General features: G+C 49.5%; 1 protein-coding gene across 6 annotated transcripts in view; it reads left to right on the top strand.

Moving 5' to 3' along the window:
• Positions 1-13115, top strand: part of ZNF710 (zinc finger protein 710) — an 83134-nt gene extending 70019 nt beyond the window's left edge. For 5 of the 6 annotated variants that reach the window (XM_074295166.1, XM_074295165.1, XM_074295168.1 and 2 more), the window contains 4 exons: positions 1804-3286; positions 6003-6194; positions 6904-7078; positions 9368-13115. In XM_074295166.1, the coding sequence (XP_074151267.1) occupies positions 1832-3286; positions 6003-6194; positions 6904-7078; positions 9368-9537 (1992 nt within the window). In that variant the 5' untranslated portion in view covers positions 1804-1831 and the 3' untranslated portion in view covers positions 9538-13115. Of the gene's footprint in view, positions 1-1803; positions 3287-6002; positions 6195-6903; positions 7489-9367 lie in introns of those variants that run through there. The other variant, XM_074295170.1, reaches the window with a different exon arrangement.
• The last annotated feature ends 2781 nt before the right edge of the window (positions 13116-15896 follow it).

A 15896-nucleotide genomic window follows, 5' to 3' on the forward strand; every position in this document is an offset into this window, starting at 1 on the left:
GACAGCATCTCTGGGCGCCCCCCTCCTTCCTGTTTCTCCCTTTGTCCCGGGCTCCCTTGGGCCCCCAGTGCATCTCTTCTGTTTATTGGTTCAGGGCTCGGGGCCGTCGGGCCTTCCTGCAGAACTGCTGTAAGTAGTTGTGCTAAGTGGAAAGTGAATCAGGAGGCTGGGGCACTAACAAGCCGGGTGCCCTGCGGTCACCCCTGCACCCTTGGTTCCTCAGCTGTCAGGCAGGAACGGCCCCGTTTATACCGGCTCTCTCTGAGGCACTGGGCTGGGCCCCGCAATGGAGGGCTGAGCGACGGCAGGGAAACCTCAAGCTGATCTCAGACTCTTTCTAGCTTTCTGACCACCGGCAAGTTACTGACCATTAATTTCCTTAAGTATAAAATGGATAATAATACCTTTTCCCAGGGTGGTGTGAGAATCCAACGAGACAGTATTTGTTAAAAGTTCATAGTACGGTGCTGGTATACACTAAGAGCTTAATGAGTGCTTATTTCCTTTCTTCCACATCAAATGCTATATAAATTTAGGTTTCTATTATTTCCCCCCACTTTCAGTTTTGTTTTGTTATATATATGTAAATTTTCCCTTTTATTTATAAACCCTGTATGAGTCATTTGTCAACAATGACCCTCATAAAACCTTGTGTTCCAAATTTTCCTCTCCTTCCCCACACCCCTTCCCTTAGATAGCAAGTAATCCAATACATATATATATATGCGTAAAATATATGTTAAATGGGTCAGCTAGGTGGCGCAGTGGATAGAGCACCAGCATTGAATTCAGGAGGACCCGGGCTCAAATCTGGTCTCAGACACTTAACACTTCCTAGCTGGGTGACCCTGGGGAAGTCACTTAACCCCAGCCTCAGGGAAAAAAAAAAAAGATAAAATATATGTTAAATACAATCTATGAATACATATATTCTCTTACTGCACAAGAAAAAATTGGATCAAGAAGGGAAAAAACAGAAAAAAGCAAGCAATATTGTTTTGTTTTTACATTGTCATATTTAGAAATACTCAGACTATAAAATAGTTTGTTTGCAGTTATGTGCATGGGGCCGGAGTGGAGGGAAGGCCATTATCCTTAAAGAGTGTCATTTAAAGGTGCATCTTTTATTAATCGAACCACAGCATAAGCTGGACAACTCCACTCCCTCTGGCACTCACCACCCCATCCCTCTAAGGCAGGTGGAGCAGGGTGTGGGGCCAGGTATTTGTCTTGATTAGGTTTTTTCCATAGATGGTAAAATCCTGCTGAAAGTGGGATAAAGAGCAGCCTTTGGAGAGCAGCTCCATCCCTGCTTTTGGCATATTTGCTATGTAAGCCTGTGTGGGCAAGTCCCTTAACCTCGTGGGATGCCACAGTCTCAGACCGCGTTGCCGATCTCCCCGGGGGTACAGGGAGCTTCTCCAGTGGCCACGGGTAAAACCTCCGAATTGAGAGCCCCTAAATAGCCTGAAAAATCATAGCCCCCCAGTGTGTTAAGACTCAGACTGTTCCATCTTACTTTACAGATGTGGAGATTGAGGCCGTATCCGAGTGACCGTAGTCACTCCGAGGAATAAGATAACTGGGCAGGAAGAGGACTCTGTGTGTGTCCCTCACTAGGGGTGCAGCCGGCCTTTCCTGGAGGTTTCCGGGGGAGCCACAGTGAAGGCGCTCTCCTCCAGCCGCTCTGATCGTTGACCTGCCCGGCTCCGATCCTGAGTGATGCTCTTGCACGGGTGGGATGTAGAGACCGGTCAGATGCGCTCCTGGCGCGGGCTAACGACCTCTCTTTCTTCTCCACAGCGATGAAAACCTAGCTGGACGCTGAGGGATGGAGCGCTTCATTGACTCAGGGACGCAGACAGAAGCGGTGGTGGTGCTTTCCTTGGCGCAGGCGGCAGTGTTGGGCCTAGTCTCCGAGAATGAGCTCTTTGGTGCTACCATAAGCCCCGAGGCCTTCTACCCAATGCTGGGACATGAGCTCTCCGACACGGCTGCGGTGGAGCCGGAGCCCCCCGACAACGACTACCAGCTGGAGTGTGCCGGGGCGGCGCCGGGGGAGCCGCCGGAGGAGGAGGTGCTGGAAGTGGAGGCGGCCTTCGAGAAGCACCCCCGCAGGAAGAAGCGCCCCCCGGTGAGGTTGGTGCCCAAGGTGAAGTTTGAGAAGACGGACGAGGACGACGAGGAGGAAGACGTGTATGAGGTGTCCGTGCCGGCCGACGGCCCGCCCGAGGCTCCGGGAGAGCCCCCCGAGGAGACCGCTTGTGAGGGCACGGTACAGAGCAGCTCGGTCAAGATGATCGACCTCAGCACCTTTGGCCGCAAGTCCCGGCACTCCCGGCACCTGCAGCGGGCTCCCCGGCAGGAGCTGGACGGGGCGGCGTACGCCCCCCACTTTCCAGAGTCCGCTCCGGAAGGCTACACCGAACCTAATATGGTGCTGACCCGGGCCGGGTCCGAAGCCATGCGCCAGGAGTGCGGCTTTGAGCCTCACATGACCTCCCTGAGCGACGCCGAGGCGCCCGCCCCCGAGTCGCCGGAGCCCGTGAAGAACGACCAGGGCTTCGTGTGGCAGGACCCCGGGGAGTTTGAGGCCGACCCGGCCGGCTCGACCACGGATCACCACAAGAAGGCCCAGCTGGACCGGCTGGACATCAACGTCCAGATCGACGACTCCTACCTGGTGGAGGCCGGCGACCGGCAAAAGCGCTGGCAGTGCCGCATGTGTGAGAAGTCCTACACCTCCAAGTACAACCTGGTGACCCACATCCTGGGCCACAACGGCATCAAGCCGCACTCCTGCCCGCACTGCAGCAAGCTCTTCAAGCAGCCGAGCCACCTGCAGACCCACCTGCTGACCCACCAGGGCACGCGGCCCCACAAGTGCGAGGTGTGCCACAAGGCCTTCACGCAGACCAGCCACCTCAAGCGGCACATGCTGCTGCACACCGACATCAAGCCCTACAGCTGCCACTTCTGCGGCAGGGGCTTCGCCTACCCCAGCGAGCTGAAGGCCCACGAGGTCAAGCACGAGAACGGGCGCTGCCACGTCTGCGTCGAGTGCGGCCTGGACTTCTCCACCCTGACCCAGCTCAAGCGGCACCTCTCCACCCACCAGGGCCCCACCCTCTACCAGTGCCTCGAGTGCAACAAGTCCTTCCACTACCGCAGCCAGCTGCAGAACCACATGCTCAAGCACCAGAACGTGCGGCCCTTCGTCTGCACCGAGTGCGGCATGGAGTTCAGCCAGATCCATCACCTCAAGCAGCACTCGCTCACCCACAAGGTAACGGCTCGTTCCGGGCCCTGCTCCTCGGCCTCCGGGCCAACTCTGTGTCCCGCTCAGAGAGACACAGGGGCCCTCCCTGCCTCCCGGGGAGACTGCTGGGATTCTCTTCCCAGGGAGGCGAGGGTTATAGTCAGAGCAAGTGCTTTGTCCCACAGTCACAACCCCAAATTGAATAAACTCAAAGGGAAATATTATGAACTAATAACAAGCAAAGCTAAAATTGCACATTTCCCTCAAAAAGCAACAATTGCAAATTTATGTAGTAATACTGAGTTCGCGTTCTGTGTGTGTATAGAAACATACATGTGTATATATGTGCACATATATACATATGCACAAACACATGTATATACACACATAAAATCATAAACTCCCGGAGGTAAGGACCGTAGGCTACCTTTTCATCATTTATTTGACAGAGATCTATGGAGTCTTGTGCTGAGATGCCTTGGTCTCCTTAGAAGAGCTTCCAGTGCAGGCATAAAAGAAGCCATGAATGCCTGGAGCAGCTGTATACACTGGGAAACTAAAGTGCTAAAAGTGCTAAACAACAACTATAATTCAATTCAGCATGCCTTCGTTAGGCACCAAGTATGCACCAGGATTCAGAGACAAAAACAAAACTGCCCCTGGTCACAGGTCACGTTCTCTCAGGAGGAGACAATACATACACAGATCAAACAATACCAAGTCTTAACAAAGCCGATGTCCAGTAATTTTGAAGGGAAGGATGGGAGTACCAAAGGGTCCCTCAGGGCAAGAATTCTATGCCCTTTTGGCCTGAATATAGGCTGCACCCCTAAAATGGGATTTCCTGGAAAGGATATACAGACATCGGTAGAAAAACATCAGTTGTTATCTCTCAGTTTGCACACAGCCGGCATTTGAGTGAAGTGTGTGATCTCTGTCTTCACCGACATTGTTTGCTCCCTCGTGGAGGCAGCGTATTCTGCTGCTTAGTGAGTCCTAAACAGTCAGCCCTGTTCAGTGTGTACTCGCTCTGGCGAATGGCATTAAGTCTTGTGGGTGATTTCCAGATGGCAAAGACACCATCTCTGCCCTTGAGAAGATTCCATTTTAAATCTGGAAAGACAGGATGGGTAAATAGACATAGGACTAAAAAGAACGGGAGAGACCCAGACACACTGTAGCACTTCGCCTCATGACTAGGATCCATCCTCTGTCCCCAGAAATCTGAAGGCATCCGTACATGCAGGCAGAGGAGCACAAGCTGGTTGGGGTGATGTTGAGAGGGACCCAGAGGAGCGCTCTAGGAGCTGGCGGTTCTGAGAAGTCACCATAACTTTCAGGGTGGCATTTTCCCAGGAGCACTCACGGCCAAGCCATGTCCCCCAGGCAAGAAGTCTCACAGTTAGGCCTTGGCCTCTTGTGGTCACTGCAGAAGATTCAGCTTCACCCCACCAGGTTCCTCCTCGGTAAGATAAGAGGGCTACAAGAGGTAGTGGCAAGGACCTGGAAACTGAATAGAGATGCCCATCATTGGAGAATGGCTGAACAAATTGTGGTCTATGAATGTTATGGAATATTATGGTTCTGTAAGAAATGACCAGCAGGAGGATTTCAGAAAGGGCTGGAGAGACTTACATGAATCGATGCTGAGTGAAACAAGCAGAACCAGGAGATCACTGTACATGGCAATGGTAAGATTATACAATGATCAATTCTGATGGATGCAGCTCTTTTTAACAGCAATATGACTCAGGCCAGTTCTAATGGTCCTGTGAGAGAGAACTGTGGGGACTGAGTGTGGACCACAACATAGGGTTTGTTTTTTTAATTGTTTTCTAACTTTTAAATTGTTGTTTGCTTGCTTTTTGTTTTCTAATTTTTTTCCCTTTTTGATCTGATTTTTCTTGTGCAGCATGGATATATGTATAAAATTGCACATGCTTAACATATTGGATTACTTGCTATCTAGGGGAAGGAGAGAGAAAATTTGGAACACAAGTTTTTGCAAGAGTGAACGTTGAAAACTTTGCATGTGTTTCGAAAATAGAAAATGATATACAGATATAAAAGGGTATTTTAAAAAAAGATGAGAGGGCTAGCTAGATAAAGTGACCTTTTTATTTTTTAATATTTTTCAAAATACATGCAAAGACAGTTTTCAACACTTACCTTTACAAAACCCTGAGTTCCACATTTTTCTGTCTCTCTTACCTCTTCCCCCTTTCCCCAGACAGCAAGTAATCCAACATAGGTTAAATGTACAATTCTTCTAAATATATTTCCACATTTGTCATGTTGCGCAAAAAAAAAAAATCAAAAGGGGAGAGAAATATGAGAAAAAAGCAAGCAAACCAACAACAAAATAGATGAAAATATTATGCTTTGATCCACATTCAGCCTCCCCATAATTTTCTCTCTGGATGTAGATGGATCTTTCCATTGGAATTGATTTGAATCACCTAATTGTTGAAGAGAGCCAAGTCCATCAGAATTGATTGTCACATAATCTTGTTGCTGTGTGCAATGTTCTCTCGGTTCTGCTCACTTCACTTAGCCTCAGTTCATAGTCTCTGCAGGCTTTTCTGAAACCAGCCTTTTCATAAGATCATCTTTAAATACTCATCCACCTTCCATGGACCTGTGATCCTACATTGAAGGTGTATTTTACCTCAGAAAAGGTGCTTGCTCCCGGCTGTGTTCATTTGTGCTCCTCATGCTCATGCTGTGACTTTGATCCTTTCAGGGAGTAAAAGAATTCAAGTGTGAGGTGTGTGGCCGAGAATTCACCCTGCAGGCCAACATGAAGCGGCACATGCTCATCCACACCAGCGTCCGGCCCTACCAGTGCCACATCTGCTTTAAGACCTTCGTTCAGAAGCAGACTCTCAAGACCCACATGATTGTGCATTCCCCTGTGAAGCCCTTCAAGTGCAAGGTACGATGAGCACCCCTGAGCACCCTCCCAGCAAGGCAAGATCTATCAGAAAGGTGGGGCTGGCAAAAGGCCCAGTGGGCCTCCCTGTAGCTCTGGCTGGTGGGGTAGGGAGGGTGCAAGAGCCCTTGGTCAGCCAGCAGTGGCAGGAGGGAACTTCCATGTCTGTAGTAGCGGGATCACTGTGGTAACTGGAAAAGAATGGACAGGGACCCCTTGGCAGAACCCATGGAAGAATTGATTGGGGGTGGAGGAGATGGAATTCAGGGATTTTGGATGGGAAAACATAATATTACAACCTCATTGTAATGCTTGTTTTATTTTGCTCATTTGCAACCACTTTTCTGAGAAGAGTCCCAGACTTCACTGACTACCAGAGGGGCCCAGGCCACACACATCCCTTAGCTTGGGCTGGGGTGAGGAGGCAGTGGGGGAGAAGTGGTGAGGTGTTGGAGGGGTGTCGGCAGATTGGGTCGTTACCTTGCTTCTCAGTTCCTTTCTCTGGCAGCAGCCATGGGAGGATGAGTGGAGTGCTCTGTGCTGCCATGAAGGGAAGGAAAAGCAAAAAAGTGAAGAAGATAAATCTGACAAGACAATCTGATTCTGTTTGTGGCAATGGGGCCTTTGGCAGGGAATTCCACACTGGATCGTGCTCGGGGAAGAAGCGAGGGCTAGGCTACTCCCAGAGTTTGAGAGTGTCATTTCCTCACAGGTGTGTGGGAAATCCTTCAACCGTATGTATAACCTGCTAGGCCACATGCACCTACACGCCGGCAGCAAGCCCTTCAAGTGTCCCTACTGCTCCAGCAAGTTCAACTTGAAGGGTAACCTCAGTAGGCACATGAAGGTCAAACATGGAGTCATGGACATTGGCCTGGATAGCCAAGGTACGTGGAGAAGACTGGGCTCCATTCTGGGGGAAGACTGGGGCAAGAGAACAGAGCCAAGGTTGACACTTTTCTGACTCTCATCTTGGTGAGGGCAGGGAAAAAGACAGTGGGGGGAACCGCAGCTGCCTCTTGTATGGGGGCCCCTAGGAAGCTGGCATCGGCAGGCTAAATCCAAGACAGCGGTAGTTTAGATTTAGGGAAGAGCTGCCCTGTATTGGTGGTGGTGGGGAAGGGTGGTCCGGTGGAAATGAGCAGCTCTGGGACGATGGAAAGGGCATTGGATGGTGCAGACCTAAGCTAGGCCTTAGACTAGCTATGTGACCATGGGTAAGTCTCCACGTTTATTTCTTCATCTAAAAAATGGAGATAAAAAGCATCATCTGAGACAATACATGTATAAAGCACTATATATGTTGGCAGTTATTATTTCGGGCTTAGCAACAAGACCACATCCCTTAGTAGCGAAACAAAATGCTCCATGCTGGAGAGACACACCAAGTATAGGTGATCCAGGGGAGTGAAATCCAAATCTTTAATTAAGTTTTGGGTTCCAGTGTTCTAAAGAGAGATGCTGAGCAGAAATTCCTAACCAGCTAGGCAAGCTGGGATGGAGAAGAAGGCATTGTTTGTATCCTTGTGCCCTCAATACTAATGCCTGTCTGCAATCTGCAGGTACTCATTATGGGTTTGCTGCATGCTTAGAACTCTACTGCGCCCATAGCGAGTATGAAAGAAATGCCCCCAAGTTGCTTTTAAATTTGGTTACAGTCACAAGATTGAAAGACTTCAGACACTGGCAAATCGTCCGAGACAGCATGTACTTTGATGCAAAATCATTTTGGAAGAGCCTCTGATTTTCATAGGAGTTCAGAAAATGGGGAGATCACTGAGAGTTGAAGTAATTAGGGAAGGCTTCCTGAAAGAGACGCTGTTTAGTGGGCCTTGAAAGACCAGTGAAATGTAGATTAAGGGGAGGGCATTCCGACCAGCAGTGGTAGAAAGAGTGATCTGCCTGGAGCAGGGGAGGATGAGAGCTTGCAGCTCAAACCTGCCATATTCTTCTCCATCATCCTTTGAGTTCCCTGGATTTTAAGTTACAGGACCTGGGTTCAAATGCCGACTCACTCCTTGTGTTACCCCAGGCAAGCTCCTTGGGCCTTTTGTGAGATAAAAGGTTGGACTAGATGAAGGTGGGGAGGGGAAAACACTTGCATTAGCACCTACTAAGTGGTGCTGGGCACTGTGCTAAGTGCTTTACAAATATTTCATTTGATCCTCACAACAACCTTGCGATTTTATAGTTGAGGAACCTGAGGCAAAATTGGTTAAGTGCCATGCCTCGGGTCACCATCTTAGTAAAGATCCAAGATGTTAGCCAGGTCTTCTTGACCACAGGCCCAGGGCTCTATCCACTGGGCCATCTAGCTTCCTTAGATGATCTCTAAGGTCCCTGCTATGATGTTTCCCAGAAGAATAATGATGTTACAAGGGATGGATTGTTACATCTGCGGAGAACATGAAATTGTGGCAAGGGCTGTGCCATTTCCCAGATGGAATCAGCCCATCTGTGAGGCTGGATCTCGAGGTGGAGCCAGATTGGAGCCTGAAAGCCAAGCAGAGGAGGTCAGGTTTGCCCCGTGGGGACGGCGGCTGAAGCCTTAGGAGCACCCGACTGGCAATGGCACCAAAAGGTTTTCAGACGATTTGTCCGACAGGAGCGGGGTGCAGGATCAGAGAAGGGCGGGCGGGCGGGCGGGGGCTGTTGCCACAGCCCTCCTGTGAAGTACTAAGCGCCTGGATTCCATTGTGGTGGTCGTGGAGATGGAGAAGGGCAGGTGAAGGTAGCCGTCTCAGGCCTGGAAGGAAGGCTGGGTGGAGGATGCCCTCCCTGCAGACCCAGGCTCCGGCAGCGAGCCCCTTGGTCTGTGATGTCGGCAGTAGGGTGGGAGGTATCCTGTCCACTGTGGAGGTGCGGCCGGCTGTCTGAGCTCCCGCCTGAGACACCTAGTGGCTAGAGTAGCGCATGAGAAGAAGCCGAGACTCAGAGCCGCCGAGTGCCTGGGAGGAGGGCCTCCTCCGGCCGTCCAGAAGAGAGGATCGGTGGTCGCTGTTGGCAGGCCACAGAGAGCTAACGAAGTTGTCTGTTCGGTCTTCTCCACAAATAGAGTTCCCCGAGTAATCTGTCAGAACTTTACAATAAACGTGTCTGAGCCTGGCTCCGGCCCCTTGCAGCTAGTCCACTGTCTAGGCTTGCCGGGGTGACTGCATTTGACCAATCTTTTCTAGATCCCATGATGGAGCTGACAGGGACAGAGCATGCGGAGCTAGATGGCCCACAGGAGATGGAAGACTACGAAGAGAATTCTTATGACTATACTGGGGTGGAGAACGGCACTGATGATAATGCACTGACTGAGCAGGCCATGAAGGAAATGGCCTACTACAATGTATTATAGCTGTGAGTGGGTGCCGGCGCCCCAGGCACGCTCCCCTGGAGCAGGGAGAGGCGGGGGAAGGGGGAGGGAGAGAGAGAGAGTATTTGAACTGATGCTGTTCCGGAAAACAAGCTACTGTCCCACTGCTCTGAGCCCTTCCCTCCCCTGTAGCTCATTGAACCATTAGGAAAAATTAATGTAGACCAAAAGGAGATCTCGCCAGTGGGCCCCGGCTGTGAACGTGACTTTAATTCTCAGTCTATCTCAATGAAGGATGAAAAGTGGGATTGGAAGGGGGGCGAGGTTGGGGTTCCCTGGCTCTGGCCCCCTTCCCCTGGATGAAGGGAAGAGACAGGAGGAACACCTTCAGGTCAGAGACAGTTGGGGGGGGGGAGCCGGGACAGGGATCCCCCAAGCAGAGCAGGGAGGACTGCTTCCCTGGCATTCGGAGCCTCTCCTCCGTGACCTGCATCTCCGGCCAAGTGAGGCCGAGGCAGCTAAAAAGCCGGGCCGCTCAGGGCAGGGGCTGCTCCGGGAGGTCTTCGCCCCGCCGCTCTCCGCTCAGGCTATCTTAATCCCCAAACACTGGAGGAGGAGGTCCTCTGAGCCACTCGCTGTATCTCTTCTCGGCCTCCTCGGCCCGGGCTGCTGGGCCTGGGCAGTACAGCGCCGCCCTCCCGTGGTCCCAGTGCCCTGCTCTGGAGGAGGGCCTCTGAGGGGAGCCGAGTCCCTTAACCTTTGGGCCCAGGGGCCTATTCTCATTTCCCCAAGTGCACTACATGAATAAGGAGTTGACCCAGCCTCTCTGGACAACAGACCGGCCTCCCCCGGCCCAGGGCGAGGTGGCGGCAGCCTCAGAGCACCACGACATTCCTTGTATTCTACCTCCTGGCTCCTCCCCGGCCCGGCCCTGGGGAGCACAGCCCATCCAGGCACATTCAACATGTAGATTTCTACCTGCAGGAAAATCAGACTGTAGGAAAACGGAATGTATTCCTGGCCTTCCGAAGTAACTCCCTCTCCCGTGGGATGCATCAGCTCTCCTAGCCGGCATGCCTCTTGTCAGGTCCCTGTACTCCCCGGCACTGCTTGGGACACTGCCAGGAGAAGGGGTTTTCATACTGGTGCCCATAAGGGGTCGTGGTTCTTGTTGGTTAAAAGAAAAAAGAAAAAGTGGCTCACGGCGGACCTGTGCCGACCATCTGAGGCCCCCAAAGGCTCCTGGTAACCGAACGAAGCAGATTTGCCTTGTCAAGTTTGAAAATCACTGACCTGGAGGAAGAGAAGTGGGAATCCTGAGGGATGAGGGAGCAGGGGCCATGCTTGGGGAAGCTCCTGGGTTGACATGGGAATGGGTGTCCTCAGGGGGGGAGGCCAAGGAAGACTTGTTTTTGTTTTTTGTTTTTTTGTTTTTGTTTTTGAGGGGGCGGGGTGGGAAATTTTAAAGTATTTTCTTATTCACATGTCCTAGTTTTAAGGATAGGGGCAGGCCGAAGTTGCAGGGCTGCCAAGGGAGAGCAACATATTTAAAAAGGAAAATGAAGCCTGTACAAAATATTTGAGCAAATGTGGGTATTTTGAAAGTAATTTATTTTTTTCCCTCTATGTGCTGATCTGTTGCATTTTATTCCTCTCCTCCGCACCCCCATCCCGATGGAGATTCTTTTCCCCTCACAAACTTAATCGTTCTCACGTTACGTGTGTGTGACTTGTGATGCCCGAACTAGAAGCAGGCTGTACTGGATCTCAGGGCTCCAACTGTGACTGTTGGAGTGTGGTGGACCAAAGACCGAGATTTGCTATCGCTACCTAAAAAACAAAAACAAGCAGCCGGGGAGGGGGTTGGGAAGATGGGTAGAAGAGAAAACGGGGAGGAAACACAACATTGGGGGAAAATGAGAGAGCACGACTTGTTCTGCCCACACCGGGCAACGCTCCTGGGCCTTTTGGGGAAGGATCCGAGGTTCGTGGCTCACGGCTCTCCCTTCCCAGGCTTCCCTTCCCGATGAACAAGCAGGTGGAAGTTCCGGCCCTACCTCGATGCGATACCCATTCACTTAACACCTGCTGAACACAACCCCCTCCTTATTCCCACCGTCCTAGCACCGGTTTCCTCCACCTGGAAAGAAGACCTTCAACCTTGCCCATGCAATGGAGCTAACAAGCCTGAGGTAGTGAAGCCATTTTGTAGCAGTGCAAATGCTCTTAACCTTCCCTGCTGAGCCTCTGAGGTCTCGAGATCTTCTATATGGTGGAGAAAGGGGAAAAAGAGAACCCAAACCTACAGAGGTAGGGACGTGGTCTGGGAAAGGGCTGTCAGAAGGCAGGAACAGAACACACAAGTTCACAGGCAGCCTTGCAAAATAGCAAAAAAAACAAAACAAAAAAAAAAAAAAAAAACGTAGCACAAAAAAGAAAATATCATTTGGGGACAAGAGCTAACCAAAGTGAAACAGAAAGCCAGACCCTGCCCCCCACTCTGAATAGGAATCTCTGTTCTTAAGACACAGAATAGGTGGCGCTAGACAGTTACATTAGGCTTACCTAGGCTTGCACAGGCAGCCATGGGAATAACCACTAACGAACGGGCATTATGCGCTCTGCGAGGAGACGGGCACGACTTTGGTCCCATTCCTGTCCTTGTGCAGACCATTAGCTCTTCTTTCCCAGCTAGTTTTCTGCCATGATCATGGGGCACTGCTATACTCTGCCTGGATCAGAGCCGCCGCCGCCGCTTCCCTCTTGAACTAAGCCCGGCGTCGCTTTCAGCTCTGGCTCACCAGGCTCCCTCGCCCAGTTTCTAACTGTATTCTGAGGGGGAGGAAGGCCCTTGCACCCCAGCCTCCAAAGTGTCCACTCTCACGGTCAGGTGGCAGATACCAGTCCCTGTGGAAGACTTTATTCTGCTAAGCAGAATGGTATCCTTCCCCACAAACTACCTCTTCCCATTTTGTCTTTATCCCCTGGTACCAAAAAAAGAATCCTCTATCTCCTCCCTCCTCTCACAAATTTGGTGGCCTTGGCTTTAGAACTGGGAAACTGCTGAGAGAAAAGGCTGGAGTCCCCTTCCCTCAGCGGGAAGACTTTGTTCTCCAAAGGGGACAGGGTGGGGAGGCAGAATCTGCCCCGACCCTCACATAACCCTCCACCGCCAATGCTACTCCTTTCCTCCACCCCCTTCCTGCCCCCTGGGTTCTTCTCCTGTTCCCTCGCCACTCCTTCCAGCCAGCACTGGCCCCCTCTTCATTGTACTTGAAGCCACAGTGCTAGTGCCTTTCTTTCCTGCCAATGAGACTGAGAAAGGCCACAGCACAATTCACAATTTGGGGTGCAGTCTTGGAAAATTCCCTCTTCCCCATCCCTTTTTCAAAAATAAACACACACATACACACACCCAACACAAGGAAAAAAGGCATGCAGCCTCTCAGTGACTTTGGAAAACTTCTGTATGAATCGCATTTTAACTTATTTTGATGTGTACACAAAACAACAGTTTAGAAATTCCATTTGTGCAAAGCCCTACTGTGTTTTTTATGTTTTCTGTTTTAAAGAGTTGTTTACTTAGCAATAATTATAAATAAATGAATATTCTTTAGAAAGGTGACTCTTGTGTGCTTGTTCTCCCAGGGGATGCCATTGGATCTGTGCCAAATTCAATGATGGCCAAGTTATCTGACTTAAAACCTTCCCTCAAGAATAACAAGGTTGGGGTAGCTGGGTGGCACAGTAGATAGAACACCAGCCCTGAAGTCAGGAGGACTGAGGAGTTGGGCCTCAGACACTTAACATGTCCTAGCTGTGTGACCCTGGGGAAGTTACTTAACCCCAATCACCTTAGCAAAAAAAAAAAATTAAAATAATACAAGGTCAAAGGGAAGCTTGATCTCCTGAAACCTCAAGTGCTATTTCAACTTTTTAGGAGTTGACTTCTATGTAGGGGGTGTTCAGGGAGGACTAGCAGCTCTGGGTAAGGGCTGGCCTGCTCATCCATCTGTGGGCTCTCTTCTGTGGCTCCAGCACCTAGAGCCCATCTCAGCAGGTGGAGGATCACTGGCAGGCTTCAAACCCGTCAGCAAGTCAGGGGGATGTCGACTCTCCGTGGCGGAATGGGAAGAGAACGGTCTGTTCCAGTGGCCAGCGGCAGCTGAAGCAGGTGCTGGGCAGTGGGTGGAGGCCGCTGCATCTTGGACCATCGCCCCTCCTCCTTTTGTCTGCCCATTGCACTTCTGTGACTACAACACTCCATCGTTTCACACACAGACGTCTGCATAAACTTTGGGCCTCTTAGTGTAAGAAAGAGTTGGACTAGAAGGCCTCAGATCCCTTTCCAGTTCTATGATACTGCAGGGTCAGGTCCACAGAAACACAACTCTCCCCACTAATTCTCAAAACCTTTTGAGTTTCTCTCTCCACCCTTCACTCAGAACCCGAAGTTCCCCTTAGAGAAGAAATGGGTGAGGCCCAAGGATATTACCTGGTTTTCCCAAAGTCACAAAACAAGAACACATAGCATCAGACTTCCCAAAAAGCTAGAAGGTGCAGCGGATAATGTTGGTGCTGAGGAAGACCCGAGCTCAAATACAGCCCTAGACACTTAGGCAAGCCATTTAAGCTCTGCCTCGGTTTCTCAAATGTAGCACAGGCCTGGCTTTATATAGCTAGACTTCATAAGAGTTTGTTCCCTTCTAATCCCCTCTTCTTCAATCATGATTGAAACCAGATCACCGAGTTTCTTTCCCAAGGGAAGTTTTGAGTTCCCTGAGAATTAATTTTTTTTCCAGTAAAATATGTGAGCATTTTTATAGTTTGAAATAGGTTACTGAAAGGTGGAAAACTTTTCCATAGAGCTCCTTAAACAAGAAGCAAACAGGTGGCAGGGAGTATCAGGAAGACTCATCTTCTTGGGTTCAAATATGACCTTCCAGACTACAGCTGTCACCAGGGGCAAATCACTTCGCTGTTTGCCTCAGTTTCCCCATCTTTAAAATGAACTGGAGAAGAAAAATGGCAAACCACTGCAGTAACTTTGCTAAGAAAACCCTAAATGGGCTCATGGCATTAGACATGACTGAACAACAAAAGACGAAGCAGTACTAGCAACGTGGATGTACCTAAAGTAAATAAACTAGACCAAGTTTTAAGATTCATTAATACAACTAACATATATAGGACATTTAGATTTTTCTAGAATTACTAGCAGATTTCATTAACAAAACTTTTTTTGGTAACTTTCAATATAATTGGCTACCTTTGTATTTTGTGCCTTTAAAAACATTTCAAGAAGGGCTCCGTGATACAAAGATGGTTAAGAATCCCTGAATTAGGATATACTAGGGGAGGAAATGCAATGGATCCTAAGATGGTTTTTCTGCCCCATGTTTTCTCCTCCATCCCAGAGTTCCATGATTACAGAAGCAGAGTATGTAAATTTAAAATGGAGGCTACAGACCTAAAGAGAAACGTCTGGAAGAGATGCTTGGTGAAGCAAGAAGTATGAGAAGGAGGAGGGAAGCAGGACATGGCTAATCTTAGACTGCGTTAATAGAAGTACCTCACCCCGCTCCCCCAAAAAAGAGGGGAAACAATCCAACTGTGTTCTGGGCTGGTCAGATCACACATATCCAGTATAGATTCCCATACTGTATGGTCTCTAAGGTCTATTCCAACTCTTAAAGACAGAGGGTCTTTTCAGTCATCTTTTTAATTCTCCCCACTAACAGGATTAAAAACTGATGGAATTTGTCTCTCTCCATTCATTGCTCAGAATCTGAAGTTGGCTCTCAAGTTCCAAACTTTGCAGTTGCTGGCTGTGGTCTAGTTTTTGACGCCTTTTCAGTGGTTTCTGCTACAGCTTGGAGCTTTCTTGGCAAAGATCCTGGAATGTTTCACCATTTCTTCCAGTTCATTTTACAGATGGGGAAACTGAGGCAAATAGGGTAAAGTGATTTGTCCAGGGTCACCCAGTATCTGAGGCCAGATTCGAACTCAAAAAGATAAGACGTTTTCCTGATTCCAGACTCCACTGCGCCACCTAGCTGTTTCCATCCTAACCTCAAGATTTCTATAGATCTAGGAACTAATAGGGTTTTTTTTTTGGGGGGGGGGTGTATGGGGATGGGCAGAAGAAACAAATGATCAAGAATAGGGATTGTTAACCTTGGGTCCATAGTCCTTAAAAGTTCTGTGGATAAATTTTATGAATCTGAGAGAGAAAAAAAAATATTTTTCCACCTTAACTGCTATCTAAAATTTAGTTTTTTCCCTGTTAAATTTTTTTTTGTAATCATAACTTTGAAAGAGCCCAGTCCATAGACTGCCAAAGGGGTCCAAAGAGGACCAATGGCAGCACGTGTGATGTCTTGACTTTTTCGTGAATTAGA

This window comes from Sminthopsis crassicaudata, chromosome 2 (genome assembly GCF_048593235.1).
Source record: "Sminthopsis crassicaudata isolate SCR6 chromosome 2, ASM4859323v1, whole genome shotgun sequence".
Lineage (NCBI taxonomy): Eukaryota > Metazoa > Chordata > Mammalia > Dasyuromorphia > Dasyuridae > Sminthopsis > Sminthopsis crassicaudata.